The following is a 16,756-nucleotide window of genomic DNA, read 5'->3' on the forward strand; positions in this document are numbered from 1 at the left end:
TGCCAACACTACTAYTAYTACTACAGTCACTATATCGCTATCTATTGTCCAAACAGTGTAAACAAAACTAAATATTTATAAAAACATTTATTACGAAAACGTTTTGTTTGTTTCACTTGTTTTTCATTATATTATTCATCAATAGTTTAAATTATCGCTGAAGAAGAATAAGAAGAAGAAGACTATTACCACCAAAAAAAATGTCCACAAAAAAGACAAAGAACGACGATATCATGAAACTTGATTTGTATGAATTGTTTGCCATTTCGGTGGACGCGACCGCACAAGAGGTTTGTTTTTGTCCATCACTTTTCAAATTATAATTTGAAAGTTGATCCACACTTTTCAAAGATGTTTTTATTGGGGATCTAATTGTAATCAATCATTTGTTTATAACCATAGATCAAGAGTGCCTATCGACGACTGGCTCTTAGCTGTCATCCCGATAAAAATCCCGACAATCCGGCGGCTGTCGAGCGCTTCCATCGGTTATCCAAAGCGTTAGAAATACTGACCGACGAGACGGCAAAGGTTTGTACCGATATTTACGGACACATTTAATCTTCAGACACGTCCTAAACACCAATGATTTTCTTTTGTTTGCAGTCGGCGTACGACAGACTACTGAAGTCACGCAAAGCTAATGTATTGCGAAACAAACGATTGGACGAAAAGCGGCAAAAAATGAAGGATAAACTCGAGGAACGAGAAAAGGCTGCACAAGAATACAAGTACAGCGAAGAAGAAGCTGAGGAACGGCTGCAACGGGAGATCGAAAGACTCAGAAAAGATGGATCMAAACAATTGGAAACTGAAAACGAATTGTTAAGACAACAGATCGAAGAAGAGATGAAACAAAGACTAGAACTGGAGTTAACCAAAAGTAAATGTTTACCAAAATTAAAGGTTAGCCGAAAATCGAAGACATTTGACTTCAGAGAAGACAGTCTAAGGAGTTGTTTGCAAGAATTCGGTGAAATTAATGCATTTGTTTTGACTAAAAACCAGAAGAAAGCACTGATTGAGTTCAATGATTACGAACAGACTGTCAAAGTGTTTGACAATCGCTTCCGATTTGAACACTTGTTTACTATTGAATGGATTGGCGATAGACAGCAACYAACTACTGATGATCAMTCACATACCGTTCCTCCGAGTCGACCACAAATGCCTGTATTTAATGCTAGTTTTGTAACCAATAATAATGATCAACAAATAACTGAAGACTTTAGCAGTGATTACGAGAGTCTTGTACTGAGAAACATGAGGGCAGCAGAAGAACGAAAACGATTGATCCGGCAATTGGAGGAACAGGAGGTCAATGGTGTCGATAGTTAGCAAAAATGTTTTTTTTTGAAAATTAGTTTTAAATTAATATTATTAATGTCATCAAAAAAATATTGATAATTATCTCTTACATTATCTTTAAATTTTAATAATGAAATTATTTTTTTTAAAATTTTGTGTAAATAATTGTAAATAAAAAATACTTTTTAGTTAAAAAATTTTATTTCAATTATATATATTAATTAACAATATTTTTTGATTTGTTTCAAATAAAAACAAACATTTTATAAGATTTATGCAACAAAAATAAAATTCAAAAATTTTTTATTTTAATCAATAGTTAATAATAATAATATTACATCAATACTGTAAATTTAATACTCTAGTAACCATTATTGGAAAATATTGTACAATAATGTTATATAATATATATATATATTGATATATACTGTAAAATATGACACCTGTATTAAATGGTAAGTATTATATTTAACTGTATCCCTATATATACGTTATTGTAATACTTCATCGCACTGTCCTCTCATCCACAGCACATGCGCTCCGGATGACTGATCCCTACGAAAATTCCAGTGTATATGTCATCCCTTTACTATATATATATATAYATATATATAACACTGTTTTCTTAAAGCAATTGATTTGATGGTCATTTGCTTAATCAGTTGTTTAAATTTATTATCAGTATTATTGTTATTATTATTACTTTTTTTAAAAAATAAATAAATAATAGATTTTATTAACTATAATCTATAATTTGTTTGACCAAATTTTTTTTAAAAATAATTTTATTATATAATTTTATGTTTTTTTGAAATGATTTGATGACAATGAATATGATAATGAATTCCTAATATTTATTATTATTATTATTGTCTATAAATAAAAACATGGAATTATGTGTKTGTTGTGTGGATTTAATTATTAATAATTTTAATAATTATTCAAAACGTAATTATAATTTGAAAAATTTAAATTACAATCAATCAGTTAACGCCTATTCAACGCTTGAATTTCAATCCGAAATTAAATCTAAATTAATTTATTTTATTGAAAAATTTAATTCATTTTATTAAACCATAAATAAAAAAACAAACAAAATAAATACTTGAAAAAAATTATATTTAAAAACTTTATATTTATTAAAAGTGAATAATATATATAGAAATATATAAATATTTCCAGCAAAATAAAAACTGGATTTGAAAAAAATGAATAATTAAACAATTTTAATGTGAATTCAATAATAATTATTTAAAAAAACAACAACAAAAAAGTGCCATAAAATTTAATGGCACTGTAACCAAGTCTTCCAGAAAAAATAATTAAATTTATATATAAATTATATAAATTTAAATATATAGAAATCTATATTTATAAATGTGATATTAATTTTTGAATTACAATTGTAATTGTTTCCAATGTCTTCCATATAAGATAATATAATTTATATATATATATCTTATAAATTTGTGAAAACTACTACTAATTGTCTTTCAATAAACAAATTTAATTAAACAAAAAAAAATATAATTACTTAAAACTACAAAATCAATAACCAATATTGTCTTCCATTAAGCAATTTTATTGATGATTTGTGATATAATTAATTWAAAAAAATATTAAGTAAATATAAATTTATATATATATATATATATATATATATATATAATAAACTCAATAGCAATCAAAAAAAGCAATAATCTATTGAATTTATAACTAAAAATAATTATTATTACTACTTATCGCTTGTTATTATAATTAGCAAAAATTAATTATTAATTAATTATTATTACATTCCTAATAATCACACCACTACTACTAATAATAATAATTAACTAAATATTATTTAAAATTAACAAAAAAAATATTTATAAAAAAATGGAAAATTTTTCTCAACGTTTCGGACAATTCATTGACATCTATCATACCGTCCACGACAAGGTCTACAGCTATTTGCCGGACTCGTGCCGGGAGGGCAACGAAAAAGTTCATATCAATCAGGGCGCGCGGCGGCGGCGAACATGAAATGGCATCGTTCAGGAGCTTCGACCGGCCCGACGGCCAAATGGGCGCTGAAGGAGAATATAGCGAAATGGATGAATACGAAGGAAAGATGAACGGTATGGTCAACAATGAGCAGGGATTCGGTGGCGGCGGCGGTGGCGGCGAGTTTGAAGGCGGCGGTAAACCGGGGGCCAAAATATCCGAATGGCAGGCCGGCTGGAATGTTACCAATGCTATACAAGTAAACCCATTAACTAATTATTTATCTATTTTTTTATTAGGTTTAACCTTAAAAAAAATATTTTTTTAAATAATCAAATTATTTATTTAATACAATAATAAAAGGGTATGTTTATCGTATCGCTGCCCTATTCGGTACTGCACGGCGGCTACTGGGGTGTCGGTGCACTAGTATTTGTAGCCTATGTTTGCTGCTATACCGGTAAAATATTGGTCGACTGTCTGTACGAAACCAATGAACGGGGCGAAAAAATACGTGTCCGGGACAGTTATGTGGCCATTGCCGAAGAATGTCTGGGCCAGAAATACGGCGGCAAACTGGTCAACATTGCCCAGATTATTGAACTACTAATGACTTGTATATTGTATGTGGTTTTATGTGGCGATCTACTGATCGGATCCTTTCCCGACGGTACTATTGACCAACGATCGTGGATGATGGTCTGTACAATGCTATTGTTTTCGTGTGCTTTTCTAACCGACCTGGGTGCTGTATCGACCTTGAGGTATGCCTATACAAATATAAATTATATATATATATATATATATATATATATATTAGTTTTTTTCAGCAAAAAAATAATTGAAAACTATTAATAATATTTTATTTTATTTTTTTTGGTTAACACTTTTGTTGTATGGTTAACATATAGCTTCTGGTGTACCGTAACTCATATCATAATCAATGTTATAATATTTGGCTACTGTTTTATCAATATTTTCAACTGGCAATGGTCTAAGGTATGTCACCCCCACCTACACACACACCTCTCCAATATATTTTTTTTGAGTCTATGTGTCTATCAATTATCTATTATTTATCGCTTATATATATAAACACTATTACACAATATATAATTTTTAATTACTATAAATATATTCATATATATATATTTTTTTAGGTGACATTCCGTTTGGACGTACAAACATTTCCCATAATGTTGGGCATCGTTGTTTTTAGCTATACATCCCAGATATTTTTACCGGGACTGGAGGGCAGTATGCGTGACCCGTCAAAATTTCAGCCAATGTTAGACTGGAGTCATATCGCGGCAGCAGCTTTCAAAGGACTGTTCGCTTACGTAGGATTCATGACTTTCGGCGACGAAACCCAAGAGGTTATAACCAACAACTTGCCGTCGCAGGGCTTCAAAAATGTGGTCAATATGTCGCTGGTTATCAAAGCCCTACTGTCCTATCCGTTACCGTACTATGCAGCGGTCAATCTACTGGAATCGGCATTTTTTCGCGGAAAACCAACCGATCAGCGACCCGACGGCGAAGGCGTCCAACCGTTTCATACGTGTTGGGCACGAGATAACGAGTTGCGCGTCTGGGCCGTAGCCCTGCGCGTACTGTTAGTCTTGTTTATTATGTTTATGGCCAGTAAGTAGTCCCTACTTAACATCTATAAACTATTTTATATAAACCCCAAACTAAATATTGTTTGTTTGTTTGCACCGGTAGTTTCTATACCTCACTTTGCCATATTGATGGGACTGGTGGGTAATTTTACCGGTACTATGCTATCGTTTGTCTGGCCCTGTCTTTTCCATATGAAACTCAAGTGGAGTACAATGGACTTCAATACAATCACTTGGGAAGTGTTTATCATTTGTTTTGGCAGTTTTTGCGGCATTATTGGCATATTTACCAGTTTTTCGGCACTCATCGATGCTTATCATCTACCGCTACCATATCCCGGACCACATCCTGTACAGGGCTAACCATATATATAAACCATATAAAACACAGTAACATATGAGTAACAATTAATTGTCTTTCAATTATATATATTTAATTATTTCCTAAAAATTAATTTTGAGAAAAAAAATCAATACAAACAAACAAAACAAATATAACAGCGATTTATAAATCATCGATAATTATATAACAAGTCTTCCAGAAAATTGTTCAAAAAATAAAATAATAACAAATTCATTAGTTTTTCCTTTAAACAAAAATTTAAATAAATTACATATCGTTAACAAACAAACACAAGTCTACATAAAAAAAACAAAAAATAAACGAAAAATTTTTATCAATTATAAATAGCTTTCATATAATCTATAATAATAATCTATACAATTATATACGTATATATATACATATATATATAAATATATATCTCCTCATATAATCATATCAACAATAAAATTATTATATAATATTATAAATAAAATTATTATTAACCTAATGAATGTGTTACCAATTATGTGATACATTCAAATGCGTGACTAGCAATCTATCATTAATTATTGTTAATTTATATATAATTTATTATTTATATTACTATTATATAATATTTAGAGAGAGAGAAAAAAAAACAGAGATCACAATCTATTTTCTAGCCATTAAAATAATAATAGTAAAAAAATGCCACCACTTTTGCTGTGCAAATACGGTATATATATATAGTATATATATATATATATTGTGTTTAAAAGACAAAAAATTTAGTTAAAAAAACTATTTTTGTTTTCATAAATACATTAATTAACTGTATTTGTTGTTTAAGATAATTGTTATGAGTGTTTATTTTTGTTTAACAATTTGCAAGCAAAAAAAATCAATTGTTTTCCATATAAAGTATTATTTGTTTTTTATCTTAAACTAAACTATAAAAAAATGTTATCAAAAACTTTTTTTACTTTTCATTATTATTATTACTTGCTTTCCTATTAATTCAAACAAACAATTATATTTATTTTTTGGTATTTGACACATACAGTACATACACTTATTATTGTTTTTTTATATATACAGTATATTACGATTACTATTATTATAATATATTTTTTCTATTCATTTTGCTATTAATTAATGAATTGAGATTATAAATATATATATATAAGATATATATTACGATATTATTATTGTTATTATTATTATTATAATCTCTTTTGTTATAAAAATACTTTTAAACACATAAAAAATATACAAACATAGAAAACAAAAAACATTATTTAAGTTAAAACTTGTTTTTTATAATTTTAAGTAAAAAAAACTTGAGTTAAAAAAAATCAAAAAGACATTATATAATATTATTAATAATATTAATATATAATAATGCCTTTTGACAAAAACAAAAAATATAAGTAAAAACATTGTCTTCCAATACATTGTCTTAAAAAAAATATTTATCAAATATATATAATATTGAATGTTATTTAAAACAATAATATACAATAATAAAAAAAACATGTGCCGTATATTAAATTGAATTGCAATAATAATAGATACATTCATACAATATTTATCTATATATTAATATATAATTTATATACTATAGTATAATATTATTAATTTTTTTATTTGTAAAATGCGGTCACCTATGGTATATAAAATCACACATACAATACAATACAATATACCTCCTTATAATCCAATTAAAAATTTATATAATATAATAATATATAAAATTAAAGTTAATTAATAATAATATTGTCATAATAATTGAGAAATCTATTGTCTAATTAAATAAATTGTTGAATATATATATATAAGTTGTATTGTTTGCGATAAAAAAAATCATTTATGTGTATTCATAACTCTCTCTATTTATTCATATTATTATTGAATAATGATATGAATATATTATAATTGAAAACAATAATAATGTAGTCGATTGTAGTAATTGTTATAAAATAAAATAAAATAAATATGATAATATTTAATTATTATTATAATTAATATAACACATTAAGAGACTTTATTTTTTATATGATATTTTGCAATTAGCATAGAAATTTAGATAACGTAAAAATTATTATCACTTTTTTTTATTATAAAATTTTGGTAATTTTATTGTTATGAAAGTGTCTCTATTATTGTTTTGATTGACACTTTACTATAACCATCCCATTTGAATCATATATATATATATATATATATATATATATATATATATATATATATAATATACAGTAAATATCTACCAATTGTTTAGTAAAATTAGTTTAACAATTATTTAACTATATTATGTTAACCAAAAAAATAAATATTAGTTACCAATGTGTTTTTAACTAATATATTAGAGTATTAAAAAATATACTATTATTTTTTGTATTAATAATATTCTTTCCATGTTTTAACAATTTTTTTCGGCACCTCATAGATGTTTATCGTCTACCACTACTACATCCCGGACCACATCCTTTACAGGGCTAACCATATATATATATATATGWTAACTAAAAAAATTAGTAATAATACTTATTTTTACAAATATATTAAAGAGACTATTTTTTATCAAAACCAATCAATTTATTTATCGACTATTTTTTATAGCTTTTACAATTTTTATAAAAAAATATACAAAATTTGAATATTTTTTAATGTAAACATTTTAAACTACATAAAGTTATATATATATATATATATATATATATTGTAAAAATAGTATATAATACAATGTAGAAAATTAATTGCTAACATTTATACAATTGGATTGGATAAATATATTTATATAAAAAAAATTACAATAATAATTCAAATTGTAGCCATTATTTTACATATAGTTTTTAAAACAATTGGTTTTTTTTAAAATTTTAGCTTACATAATAAGCTCCTGAAAAAATATGATATATTTAGATACAAGAATAATTATTTATATATATATATTATATATGGTATATAATTATAAAAAAAACAAAATTTAACTTGATAAAAAACAGATAAGAAAAAATAATTAAAAAAAATATATCATATATTTTTTCAACAACAAAAAATATTGGCACAAAAATAATGTGAGTATGAGTTTTGATTTGTTTGGTTATTATTGTTTTTTGATTATTATTATTATTATCATCATTTTTTTTAATGTAATTTCGTGTAATTGTTTTTACAACAAAAAACTATTTAAAATTTTTAAAATAGAAAATTATTACATATTTTTTTTGTTTTGTTTGTTTGCGTTTCGCTAATATAATTACAATAATATTTTCACTATTTATTATTACTATTATTATTATTATTATTAATTATTACATATAAGTTATAGTCTGGTGTTCATCCAAGGACTCCATTGAAGAGCTTCTGACTTTCAAGTGATTAATTGCGGAAACGGTTAATAAAACAGTGAAAACCTATACACATATAGAGAGAGAGAAAAAAATACAATATACCGGTATATATATATAAATTTAGACCAAAAAAAAATATTGATAACAAAAATAAAACCAAAACAAAATAGGAAACACTATTTTTTTAGCTCAAATAATTCAAGGATTTTTTTTAAATATGTTTGTTATATAGTTATTAGAGAGAGATATATAGAAAAATAAATTGTTTGTTAATTGAAAAGTGTGTCCAAACTAGTTGTCTGTATATTAAAAGTGTTTAGTAAAGTGTAGTAAAAATTTTATATTGTAGTAGTAGTAGTAGTAGTAGTAGTCATGTATAAAAAAACTCATACTTGAAATAAGAGAAAACCGGCAAACGATGAAATCCAATACATTTTATGTTTGAATATCCAGTCAACCAATTGAGGTTTACAACCAATCTTTATATATATATATATATAAAAAAACAAATTAAAAACCAACAAAAAAACAAAGAAATCATTAATTAACTAATTAATTATTGTTAATACATGATATAGTTGTTAAGATATTTTTTAAAGATAGTGTTAAACATCTATAAAAAAACAAATGTCAACCAACCCTATTGGGCACCCGTTCGGGTATTTTCGGGTCCACTGATGTACCGTTTATTTTATATTCAATGTGATAACAGCTTTCATCGATAGGATCGGTATTATTGGCAAACTCGGCCAAACCAGTGATACCGCAACATTGTAGCTAAAAAATATATATATAGATATACCAAACAAACAAACAAAAAATTATATACAAATCCCTAAAGAAATTTATTAATCAATTAATTTTTTTTAATTAATTAAAATTTCATTTAGATATTTACTAAAATAAATGTAAATATATATATATATATATATATATATATATATAAATATCATTAAAAAAATCGTAATTTTTTTTAATTTTTAATTTGTTTTTCACTAAACCTGTTCCTGAACTAGATTTCTGGTCCGTTGGTTGACTTCATCCCAACCCTGTTCAACAATATCTGAGACTTTGGTCTTCAAAATGCTTAAAGAGATTATTCCTCCGATTTCGGCGGCAATCGTCAAAACACAGAAAAATAGAAACTATTGAAGAAAAATGCAAATAATTTATATATATATTTTTGATGTCAACATATGATAAATATAGTTTTTTAAATTATTTTCGTAACCACAAGATATGTATTATATATATATATATAAATTGTTTGAAACAATTAAATTTTTTTAAATTTTCAGTTTAATAAATTTGCGATAAGATTTGCTAATAAACTATATTTACAATATATATAATTTATATAATTATCTAAATTTAAAATACACTAATAAACTAAAATGTTGTTAATTTTTTTTTATGTAAAAAAGTTATATTTAGTAAAATTGAGATTTTTTGATTTTGATTTTGAAGATAATGTGAAAAAAATCTGGATATAAACAACTTTCAATGCAAATGTAATTACAAAATTGTCCTATTTTTGTATTATAACTTACATGTGTAATTATAATAATAATAATAATATTGATTTATTAAAATTTACCAGTGCATCTTAATTATATTAATTGAGCTAAAATTTTCTTTAATTTTAATGAAAAAATAAATTATATTTATATATATATATATATAACATAGAAAAAACATTATAATATGAAAGAGAAATGCTAATCATTAATATAATAATTTATTTTGTGTTTTTTTCATTTAAATAAAACTTATTATAATTACAATTAGTTTTAGGCGTTTTAAATATACAAAAAAAAATTAAACTAAATTATATTTAGAGAAAGATAGCGAAAAAATAAATAGTAAAAGTAATATCTCTTTATTGTATATATGGCTTAAGAAAATAATAATTAACTTATATAATCATATATAGTATTTAGTAAATGTATAAAAGAGTTCATTTATTATTAAGTAAAAAAATTTACATAAATTAAAAAATTGTATTTATAATAATAATAATACCATTTTAAGCATACATCCTCCTCGCTTGTATGAGCCCATCCACCCTAACAGGCCTATCAAATAGGATATTATTATTGTTAATACCATTAAGCACACACACACACACACACAAATAATTGGCATATTTATCAAAATATAAATGTCAATAATACAAGTATTTAATGAGATACCGGTATATCACAAATAAAATAAATTAAAATAATATTAAACAATTATCATAATAAATACCATTGATAAACAGTAAGCTCCCTAAGCCGAGTCCAACATATGTCAATGGCTATTTAAAAGAGAGAGAGAGATAAGGCTTTTTTAATTTGTGTGAAATATTTGTGTCTCTGAGCTATAGTATCTCAGCTCCTCTTTCAATAAAAAAATAATTAATTAATAGGTTAAACAATTCAACAACAAAAAAAATGTTTGTATGTATGTCTTGTATGTAATATATGTTTTTAATATTATCTAATAATTTAATAAAATAAAACACTTACTAAAGTGCCGGTAAACAGCCTTTTCATGTTAGATGATGTGCCCAAAGCCCACAACGTGTACGCAATTATTATACTGCCTGTGAGCTGATTAACCAAAAATATCCAAATAAATAATAATAATAATAATAAATAAATTTTTTCAAAAAGGCTTTTATCTCATTAATTTTATACTAAATTATGTTAACATTTGTATAGTGTGTGTGTGTGTGTGTGTGTGTGTGTGTGTGTGTTTCATCATTAACTTTCAACAACAAAAAAAACGAAAAAGTTTATAAATTATAATCATAAAGAGTTATATTATATATATATATATATATATATATTGTTTGTATATTTATATTTTAGGTAATATACCTGTATGTGTCATACAGGTTGTTATATACAAACACATATTGCTATTATAACAATAAAGTATATCTCTTTTACACCAAATGTGAATTGTTTGTCACCGTAACGGTTCCCTGAATTAGATAATTGGGTCAAATATCAGTCATAATTTTTATAGCAATATAATACTGTTTATATCCAACACACACACACGTATAAACATTATATGATTTAAACATTTATAATAATTTTCATGACTTTTTTTTAAATATATTTTTTTATTTGGATGTACTCTTTTCGTGGACTATATTTAGATATAAAAAATATTATTAAAAACATTTTTATTAAATAACCTATAAGTGCTTTACTCCGAAAAAAATAATAATAAATTAAAATAAATAAAATTCAATAAAATTCAATACTTGTATGTATTTTATTTTGGAGAGAGAGAGAGAGAGAGAAATAAAATAATTTGTTAAAAATTTATTGCACTTAATAATACATTACAGTAAAAAGTCATTATATTATATGAATAAAAATTATTATTATTATTATTAATAGTAATAGTAAATGAATAGAAAAAAATCTAATCTTATCGATAATTATAATAAATATTATTAGTAATAGTACTGTATTAGAAAGAGAGAGAGAGAGAGAGAGAGAGAGAGAGAGAGAGAGAGAGAGAGAGAGAGATAGAAAAATTATCAATGATTAACAATAACCAAATGGCCATATATTTTATATATGAATTGATAATACAGTAAATAAATTGATGGATAAAATTATATACTTATTAAGTGAAAATTATTTTAACTGTATATTTTCAAACACTGCACTGGCAATCAATTCATTGCCATTTCCTCATTGAATTTAATAAATGCTGAACAATAAGTAAATATATATATATATATAAATTATATACAATATATTATATATTAGTTTATAGATTACAATATATTATTGATTATACACAAGTGTGTTATGACTATTATTTTTGTCGGATTTTATTTATTTATTTTTCGGGGGTTATTGTCGTATAGTAGTGGTTATGTACTGTAGTGGTGGTGGTCTATAACTACCCAGTCGTCTGTCTATACTCTCCAATATATGTCTGAAAATTTTTATGTGAAATCGGAAGTTATGTATTGTTTTGAAGTGAAAAAAATATATATWTTGTGAAAGATTTGATTCACAGAAACGCAAAAAACCAATAATACAAACAATTTATTATGTTTTTTGAAACAAACAATTGTTGCAAAAAAAAATTTTTTTTGGTCTATACTTTTGTTTCATTTGTTTTGTTTTTGTATATAAAAGTTTGTTGGTTTGAAATACCAATAGAAAAATTTAAATGAAAACAATAAAAAAATCAAAATACAATAACTTTATAAAAGTTTTTAAGATTTTATTTTTGTGAAAAATGTTTTTTTTTAAGTCTGTATTTGCTTTTTCTTATGATATAAATATCAATTTATTATTAATAATTTTAATTTTATAAATAATATTTTATATCTGATAACTATAATATCATATCAGTAATATGATTTTGATTAATTTGATAAATTAATATTAGAAAATATAAAAATAAGTAAATCATTAATTAAATACCATTAGAGTTATTAATTTGCTGCTAAATATAGATAGTTTAGTTTGCTATTAAATTTTTTATATATACATTAGTAACTATAGTGTTTAATATACCGTTTATATATTATATACTATATACTAATACAATGTGTAAATACAGTATTAAATATATATATTTTATTTTTATATATAATGACATTTTTATAAATTTGAGACAAAATTTTCATTACCGGTAATACAGTACTAAATAGTTAACCTTAACTTTGTTTTAAACAGTAGTTTTCAAAAAGGAAATGTATAAAACATTTTTGTTGTTTTGTTTATATAAAATATAAAATTCAAATTACAGTATATATAAAACATTTTTCAACTATTTCTCTCCAGTAATTGATTTAGAAAAGTATTTAATCTAAAAAAATATTGACTAAATATTTAAAAATTCAACAAAAAAATGTATATAATATATATATAWAWAMAAATGTATATAAAAAACAAATTTTTGTCAACTCTACTAAACCATTAAATTTTCAGCAAACAAATTGAAATATTATCTATAAAATTATTATTACTGAAAAAAATTCCAACAATTTTTCCAACAATTTTATTGCAGAAATAAAATGAAATTTTATTTTTTTAATATTTTTTTGCTACTGACTAACAAGTAATAGRCATTTAAACAAACAAAAAAATATTCAATTTGTATAATATTTATTATTAATAATTTTTTTTAAATACTAATTGAATTAAATTGAATAATAAGTTTTCTGTTTTTTGCAAAGTTTATACAGTATTACTGTATATATAATATGCTATTTGTTATTCAATAAGTTTTTATTTTGTATATTCATATACATTATATACTATACAATATATTTACTTGTATTTTGTCATTTGAGATTCACAGCTCATATATCATATACAGTATATTAGAGGACAGTTAARCTGAACACATAGTTATAATATATAATATGTTAAACACTAACTAACCATTAATTAAAACAATTTGTATTATAATACTATAGATGAATATCAATCAACAAAAACATAAGCATTATTAGTGTAACAACTAATACTCTATTGTCATATCCAAGCATACRRTATATACKGTATATAAAAGAGACACACATTTTGTTAATAACAATACATTATATATATATTGTAAATTATTTGCTAGTATTTCATAATATATATATACAATATTATACATATATATGATAGGAATTAGTGCATAAAACTAACGTTAATTATATATGACTTTTGAGGTGAACGTATCGCCAAAATTTTATTATTATTTTTTTGGGCAATTTTTTTGCGAGAGAGAGAGAAAACATCGATAATTTTTTTAAATCACATGTTTTTCTAATCAATTTATAATAAATATATTTTGAGTAACTTACTAATTAATACCAGTAATTGTTTAATTTAAAAAAAATACATACCCATGTGAGGAATGCCAACAAACATACCAAATGTTTAACMAGTCCTGCTATACATCCCATTGTATTTTTTTTTGGTGAACACAATTTTATATGATATAAAACTCAAAAAAAATATATATTTATYTAACAAATATATATTTAGTGGAAATTGAAATTTTAGCAATCACTTTTTCAATTTTTTGTTMAATTAGTAATTTACTAAATGAATATATTTAATCACATAATGTTTGAATAATAATATTATTATTAAATTGAAATTTTTATATATATATTTCAAACACACAAATATTCAGAATTATATATATATTTAAACACCAATTAATTTGATGTATTTTTCTTAACTTTAGATATATATTAATACTAAAGAATCTCTTTTTCAAATCATATATAATATTATATTATATATGAAATATAAACAACTAGTGGTTTGAGTCAGTGGTTGGGGAGGTTTTGGGTAACCAAACAACTACTTGTGTGTGTGTGTATTGGTTATACTTTTTTTTAAGGGGACAATAAAATAAAGAGAAAGACGATTCTAGTGTCGACCGTTTGGTAGCTGAACTCAAAGCTGACTGTGCTCTCCGGTGCTGACAGTCTGTTGTTGTGGTAGTTGTATTGGCGCACTGGTAGTCAAAGAAGGAGAGAGAGAGAGAGAGAGAGAGAGAGAGAGAAAGAGAGAGAGACTGTATGTTTGAATTACTAGTCGTTTCTCCGCTTTCTTTCTCCTAACTATTATAAAACACTTGCTCTTCGCATGACTGGATTAGCTCAGCTCAGGGCTCAGTCAGTCAGTCATACATTCAATATATTAGTATTAATATAACTCTCCAATAATAATAATAAACACAAGACTTGCCTTCAATAATAATATTATGAAAATCACTTTTTTTAAATGTAAAAAAACTTTTATAAAACTACTATTTAATGTCATTTTTAACGCAAATCTCTCTCTCTCTCTCTCTCTCTCTCTCTCTCTCTCTCTCTCTCTTTCACTTACTCACTCACTCTCAACTAATATCTATAATGATTATGTCAATCAATGTTATTTTTTCTCCAAAAAAACCAATTAWAAATTAAGTTTATAAACAATTATARCAATTTCATAACTATTACTGTTTATATTATAGTTAATACAGTATATTGTTTTCATTATTGCTTAAATAATATTTTACATTATCCGCCCATAAATTAATGTGTTTTTCTTTCAATTAACTTTTTTTGCTATAATTATTAATTTTAAAATTAATATATATATATATATATTTATTTATATATATTATTAATTGATTTGTTCAATAAAAAACTAGTCTATAAGTCTAATAAGTCTCAAAGTCAGTGCTAAATAAATTATATAATTAATATATATAACGTTATATATATATAAATTTATATTATTTTTTTTTWATTTAAAGTGTGCATTAATTATAAAAATTAACATAATTAATAATAATTTTAAATGTMTATAAGCAATAATTGATAAATTTACATTGCATTTAATTTGACATAAACCCGTTTAATTTTTTAAAATGTTAATTAACTTTTATTAATACATATTTCCTGTCATAATATAGTTAAGCGATAGATTAATATTTAAAAAAAATATTTATATAAATTATATATATACTTTAGTATWTTAACGTATATTTGGTTATTAATATTAATAACATTTAAATTATTAGTTTTTGAAAAATATTTTTTTTAAAAACCTAACATTAATCATTGATTAATCAATAAAAAAATATATATATATATATCATATTAGTATTTCAATGAATAAGTTTCTAATAATATTTTTAGATAAACATATAAAACTTTAGTTTTACTATAAATATAAAGTTATAAAAAAGTGAAATAAATATTTTTTTAATTATAAGAAAATAGTTTATCTTATAATAATAGTAATAATAATAACAATTATATTAATTTAATTATTTTTTAAAAAACCATTAGTATTATTAAAAAATATATATTTTGCAATAAAATTGTTTTCATAATAAATAATCTACTAAATTATTGCCAATGATTTTAATACAATTTACTGTATATTTATTAATTAATATAAATTAATAATTGATTTTCTCGTTAAAAAAATAATAACTACAACATTATAAAAATAATATTTCATATAAAATATAGTTATAAATAATATTTCATTTTTTCATACGCTATGTCTATATAAAGTAATAGATGTGAATGTGATGTCAATTATTAAATAAATAAATAAATTATAATAAACATAAAGTAAATATTTTTTTTTAWWAAATGTAAATAATAATAAATATTAGGTTTTATCATTTAGTTAATTGTTTAGTAAATA

At 23.2% G+C, this 16,756-nt stretch overlaps 3 protein-coding genes across 3 annotated transcripts; 2 read left to right on the top strand and 1 right to left on the bottom strand.

Annotated features, from left to right (window-relative positions):
- Window positions 1–79: 79 nt before the first annotated feature.
- On the top strand, window positions 80–1,338 carry LOC128952751 (dnaJ homolog subfamily C member 17-like). The gene is made up of 3 exons (XM_054298192.1): window positions 80–290; window positions 403–531; window positions 607–1,338. The coding sequence occupies exons 1-3, from the start codon at window positions 201–203 to the stop codon at window positions 1,336–1,338; spliced, it is 951 nt and encodes a 316-aa protein (XP_054154167.1). The 5' UTR covers window positions 80–200.
- Window positions 1,339–3,217: 1,879 nt separating this feature from the next.
- On the top strand, window positions 3,218–5,279 carry LOC128953023 (vesicular inhibitory amino acid transporter-like). The gene is made up of 5 exons (XM_054298513.1): window positions 3,218–3,553; window positions 3,658–4,058; window positions 4,206–4,293; window positions 4,455–4,938; window positions 5,020–5,279. The coding sequence occupies exons 1-5, from the start codon at window positions 3,335–3,337 to the stop codon at window positions 5,277–5,279; spliced, it is 1,452 nt and encodes a 483-aa protein (XP_054154488.1). The 5' UTR covers window positions 3,218–3,334.
- A 3,239-nt stretch (window positions 5,280–8,518) lies between these two features.
- LOC128952347 (leukocyte surface antigen CD53-like) lies at window positions 8,519–14,533 on the bottom strand. Its single transcript, XM_054297731.1, has 8 exons — window positions 14,440–14,533; window positions 11,087–11,170; window positions 10,827–10,875; window positions 10,599–10,651; window positions 9,578–9,721; window positions 9,216–9,353; window positions 8,969–9,055; window positions 8,519–8,639 (listed from the first exon to the last, which is right to left on the bottom strand). Exons 1-8 carry the CDS (start codon window positions 14,497–14,499, stop codon window positions 8,538–8,540), a joined length of 717 nt encoding a protein of 238 aa, XP_054153706.1. The 5' UTR covers window positions 14,500–14,533; the 3' UTR covers window positions 8,519–8,537.
- Window positions 14,534–16,756: the final 2,223 nt, after the last annotated feature.

The sequence above is a fragment of the Oppia nitens genome, unplaced genomic scaffold, assembly GCF_028296485.1.
Source record: "Oppia nitens isolate AA-2021 unplaced genomic scaffold, nextdenovo-longstitch-racon4-pilon3 scaffold1_pilon_pilon_pilon, whole genome shotgun sequence".
Lineage (NCBI taxonomy): Eukaryota > Metazoa > Arthropoda > Arachnida > Sarcoptiformes > Oppiidae > Oppia > Oppia nitens.

Excerpts from the sequence above, each read along its gene's own strand:
- LOC128953023 (XM_054298513.1), top strand. The coding sequence starts at position 3,335 with ATGGCATCGTTCAGGAGCTTCGACCGGCCCGACGGCCAAATGGGCGCT. Across the intron at positions 3,554-3,657 it reads ATGTTACCAATGCTATACAA|GGTATGTTTATCGTATCGCT; the intron begins GTAAACCCATTA and ends CAATAATAAAAG. Across the intron at positions 4,294-4,454 it reads TCAACTGGCAATGGTCTAAG|GTGACATTCCGTTTGGACGT; the intron begins GTATGTCACCCC and ends ATATTTTTTTAG.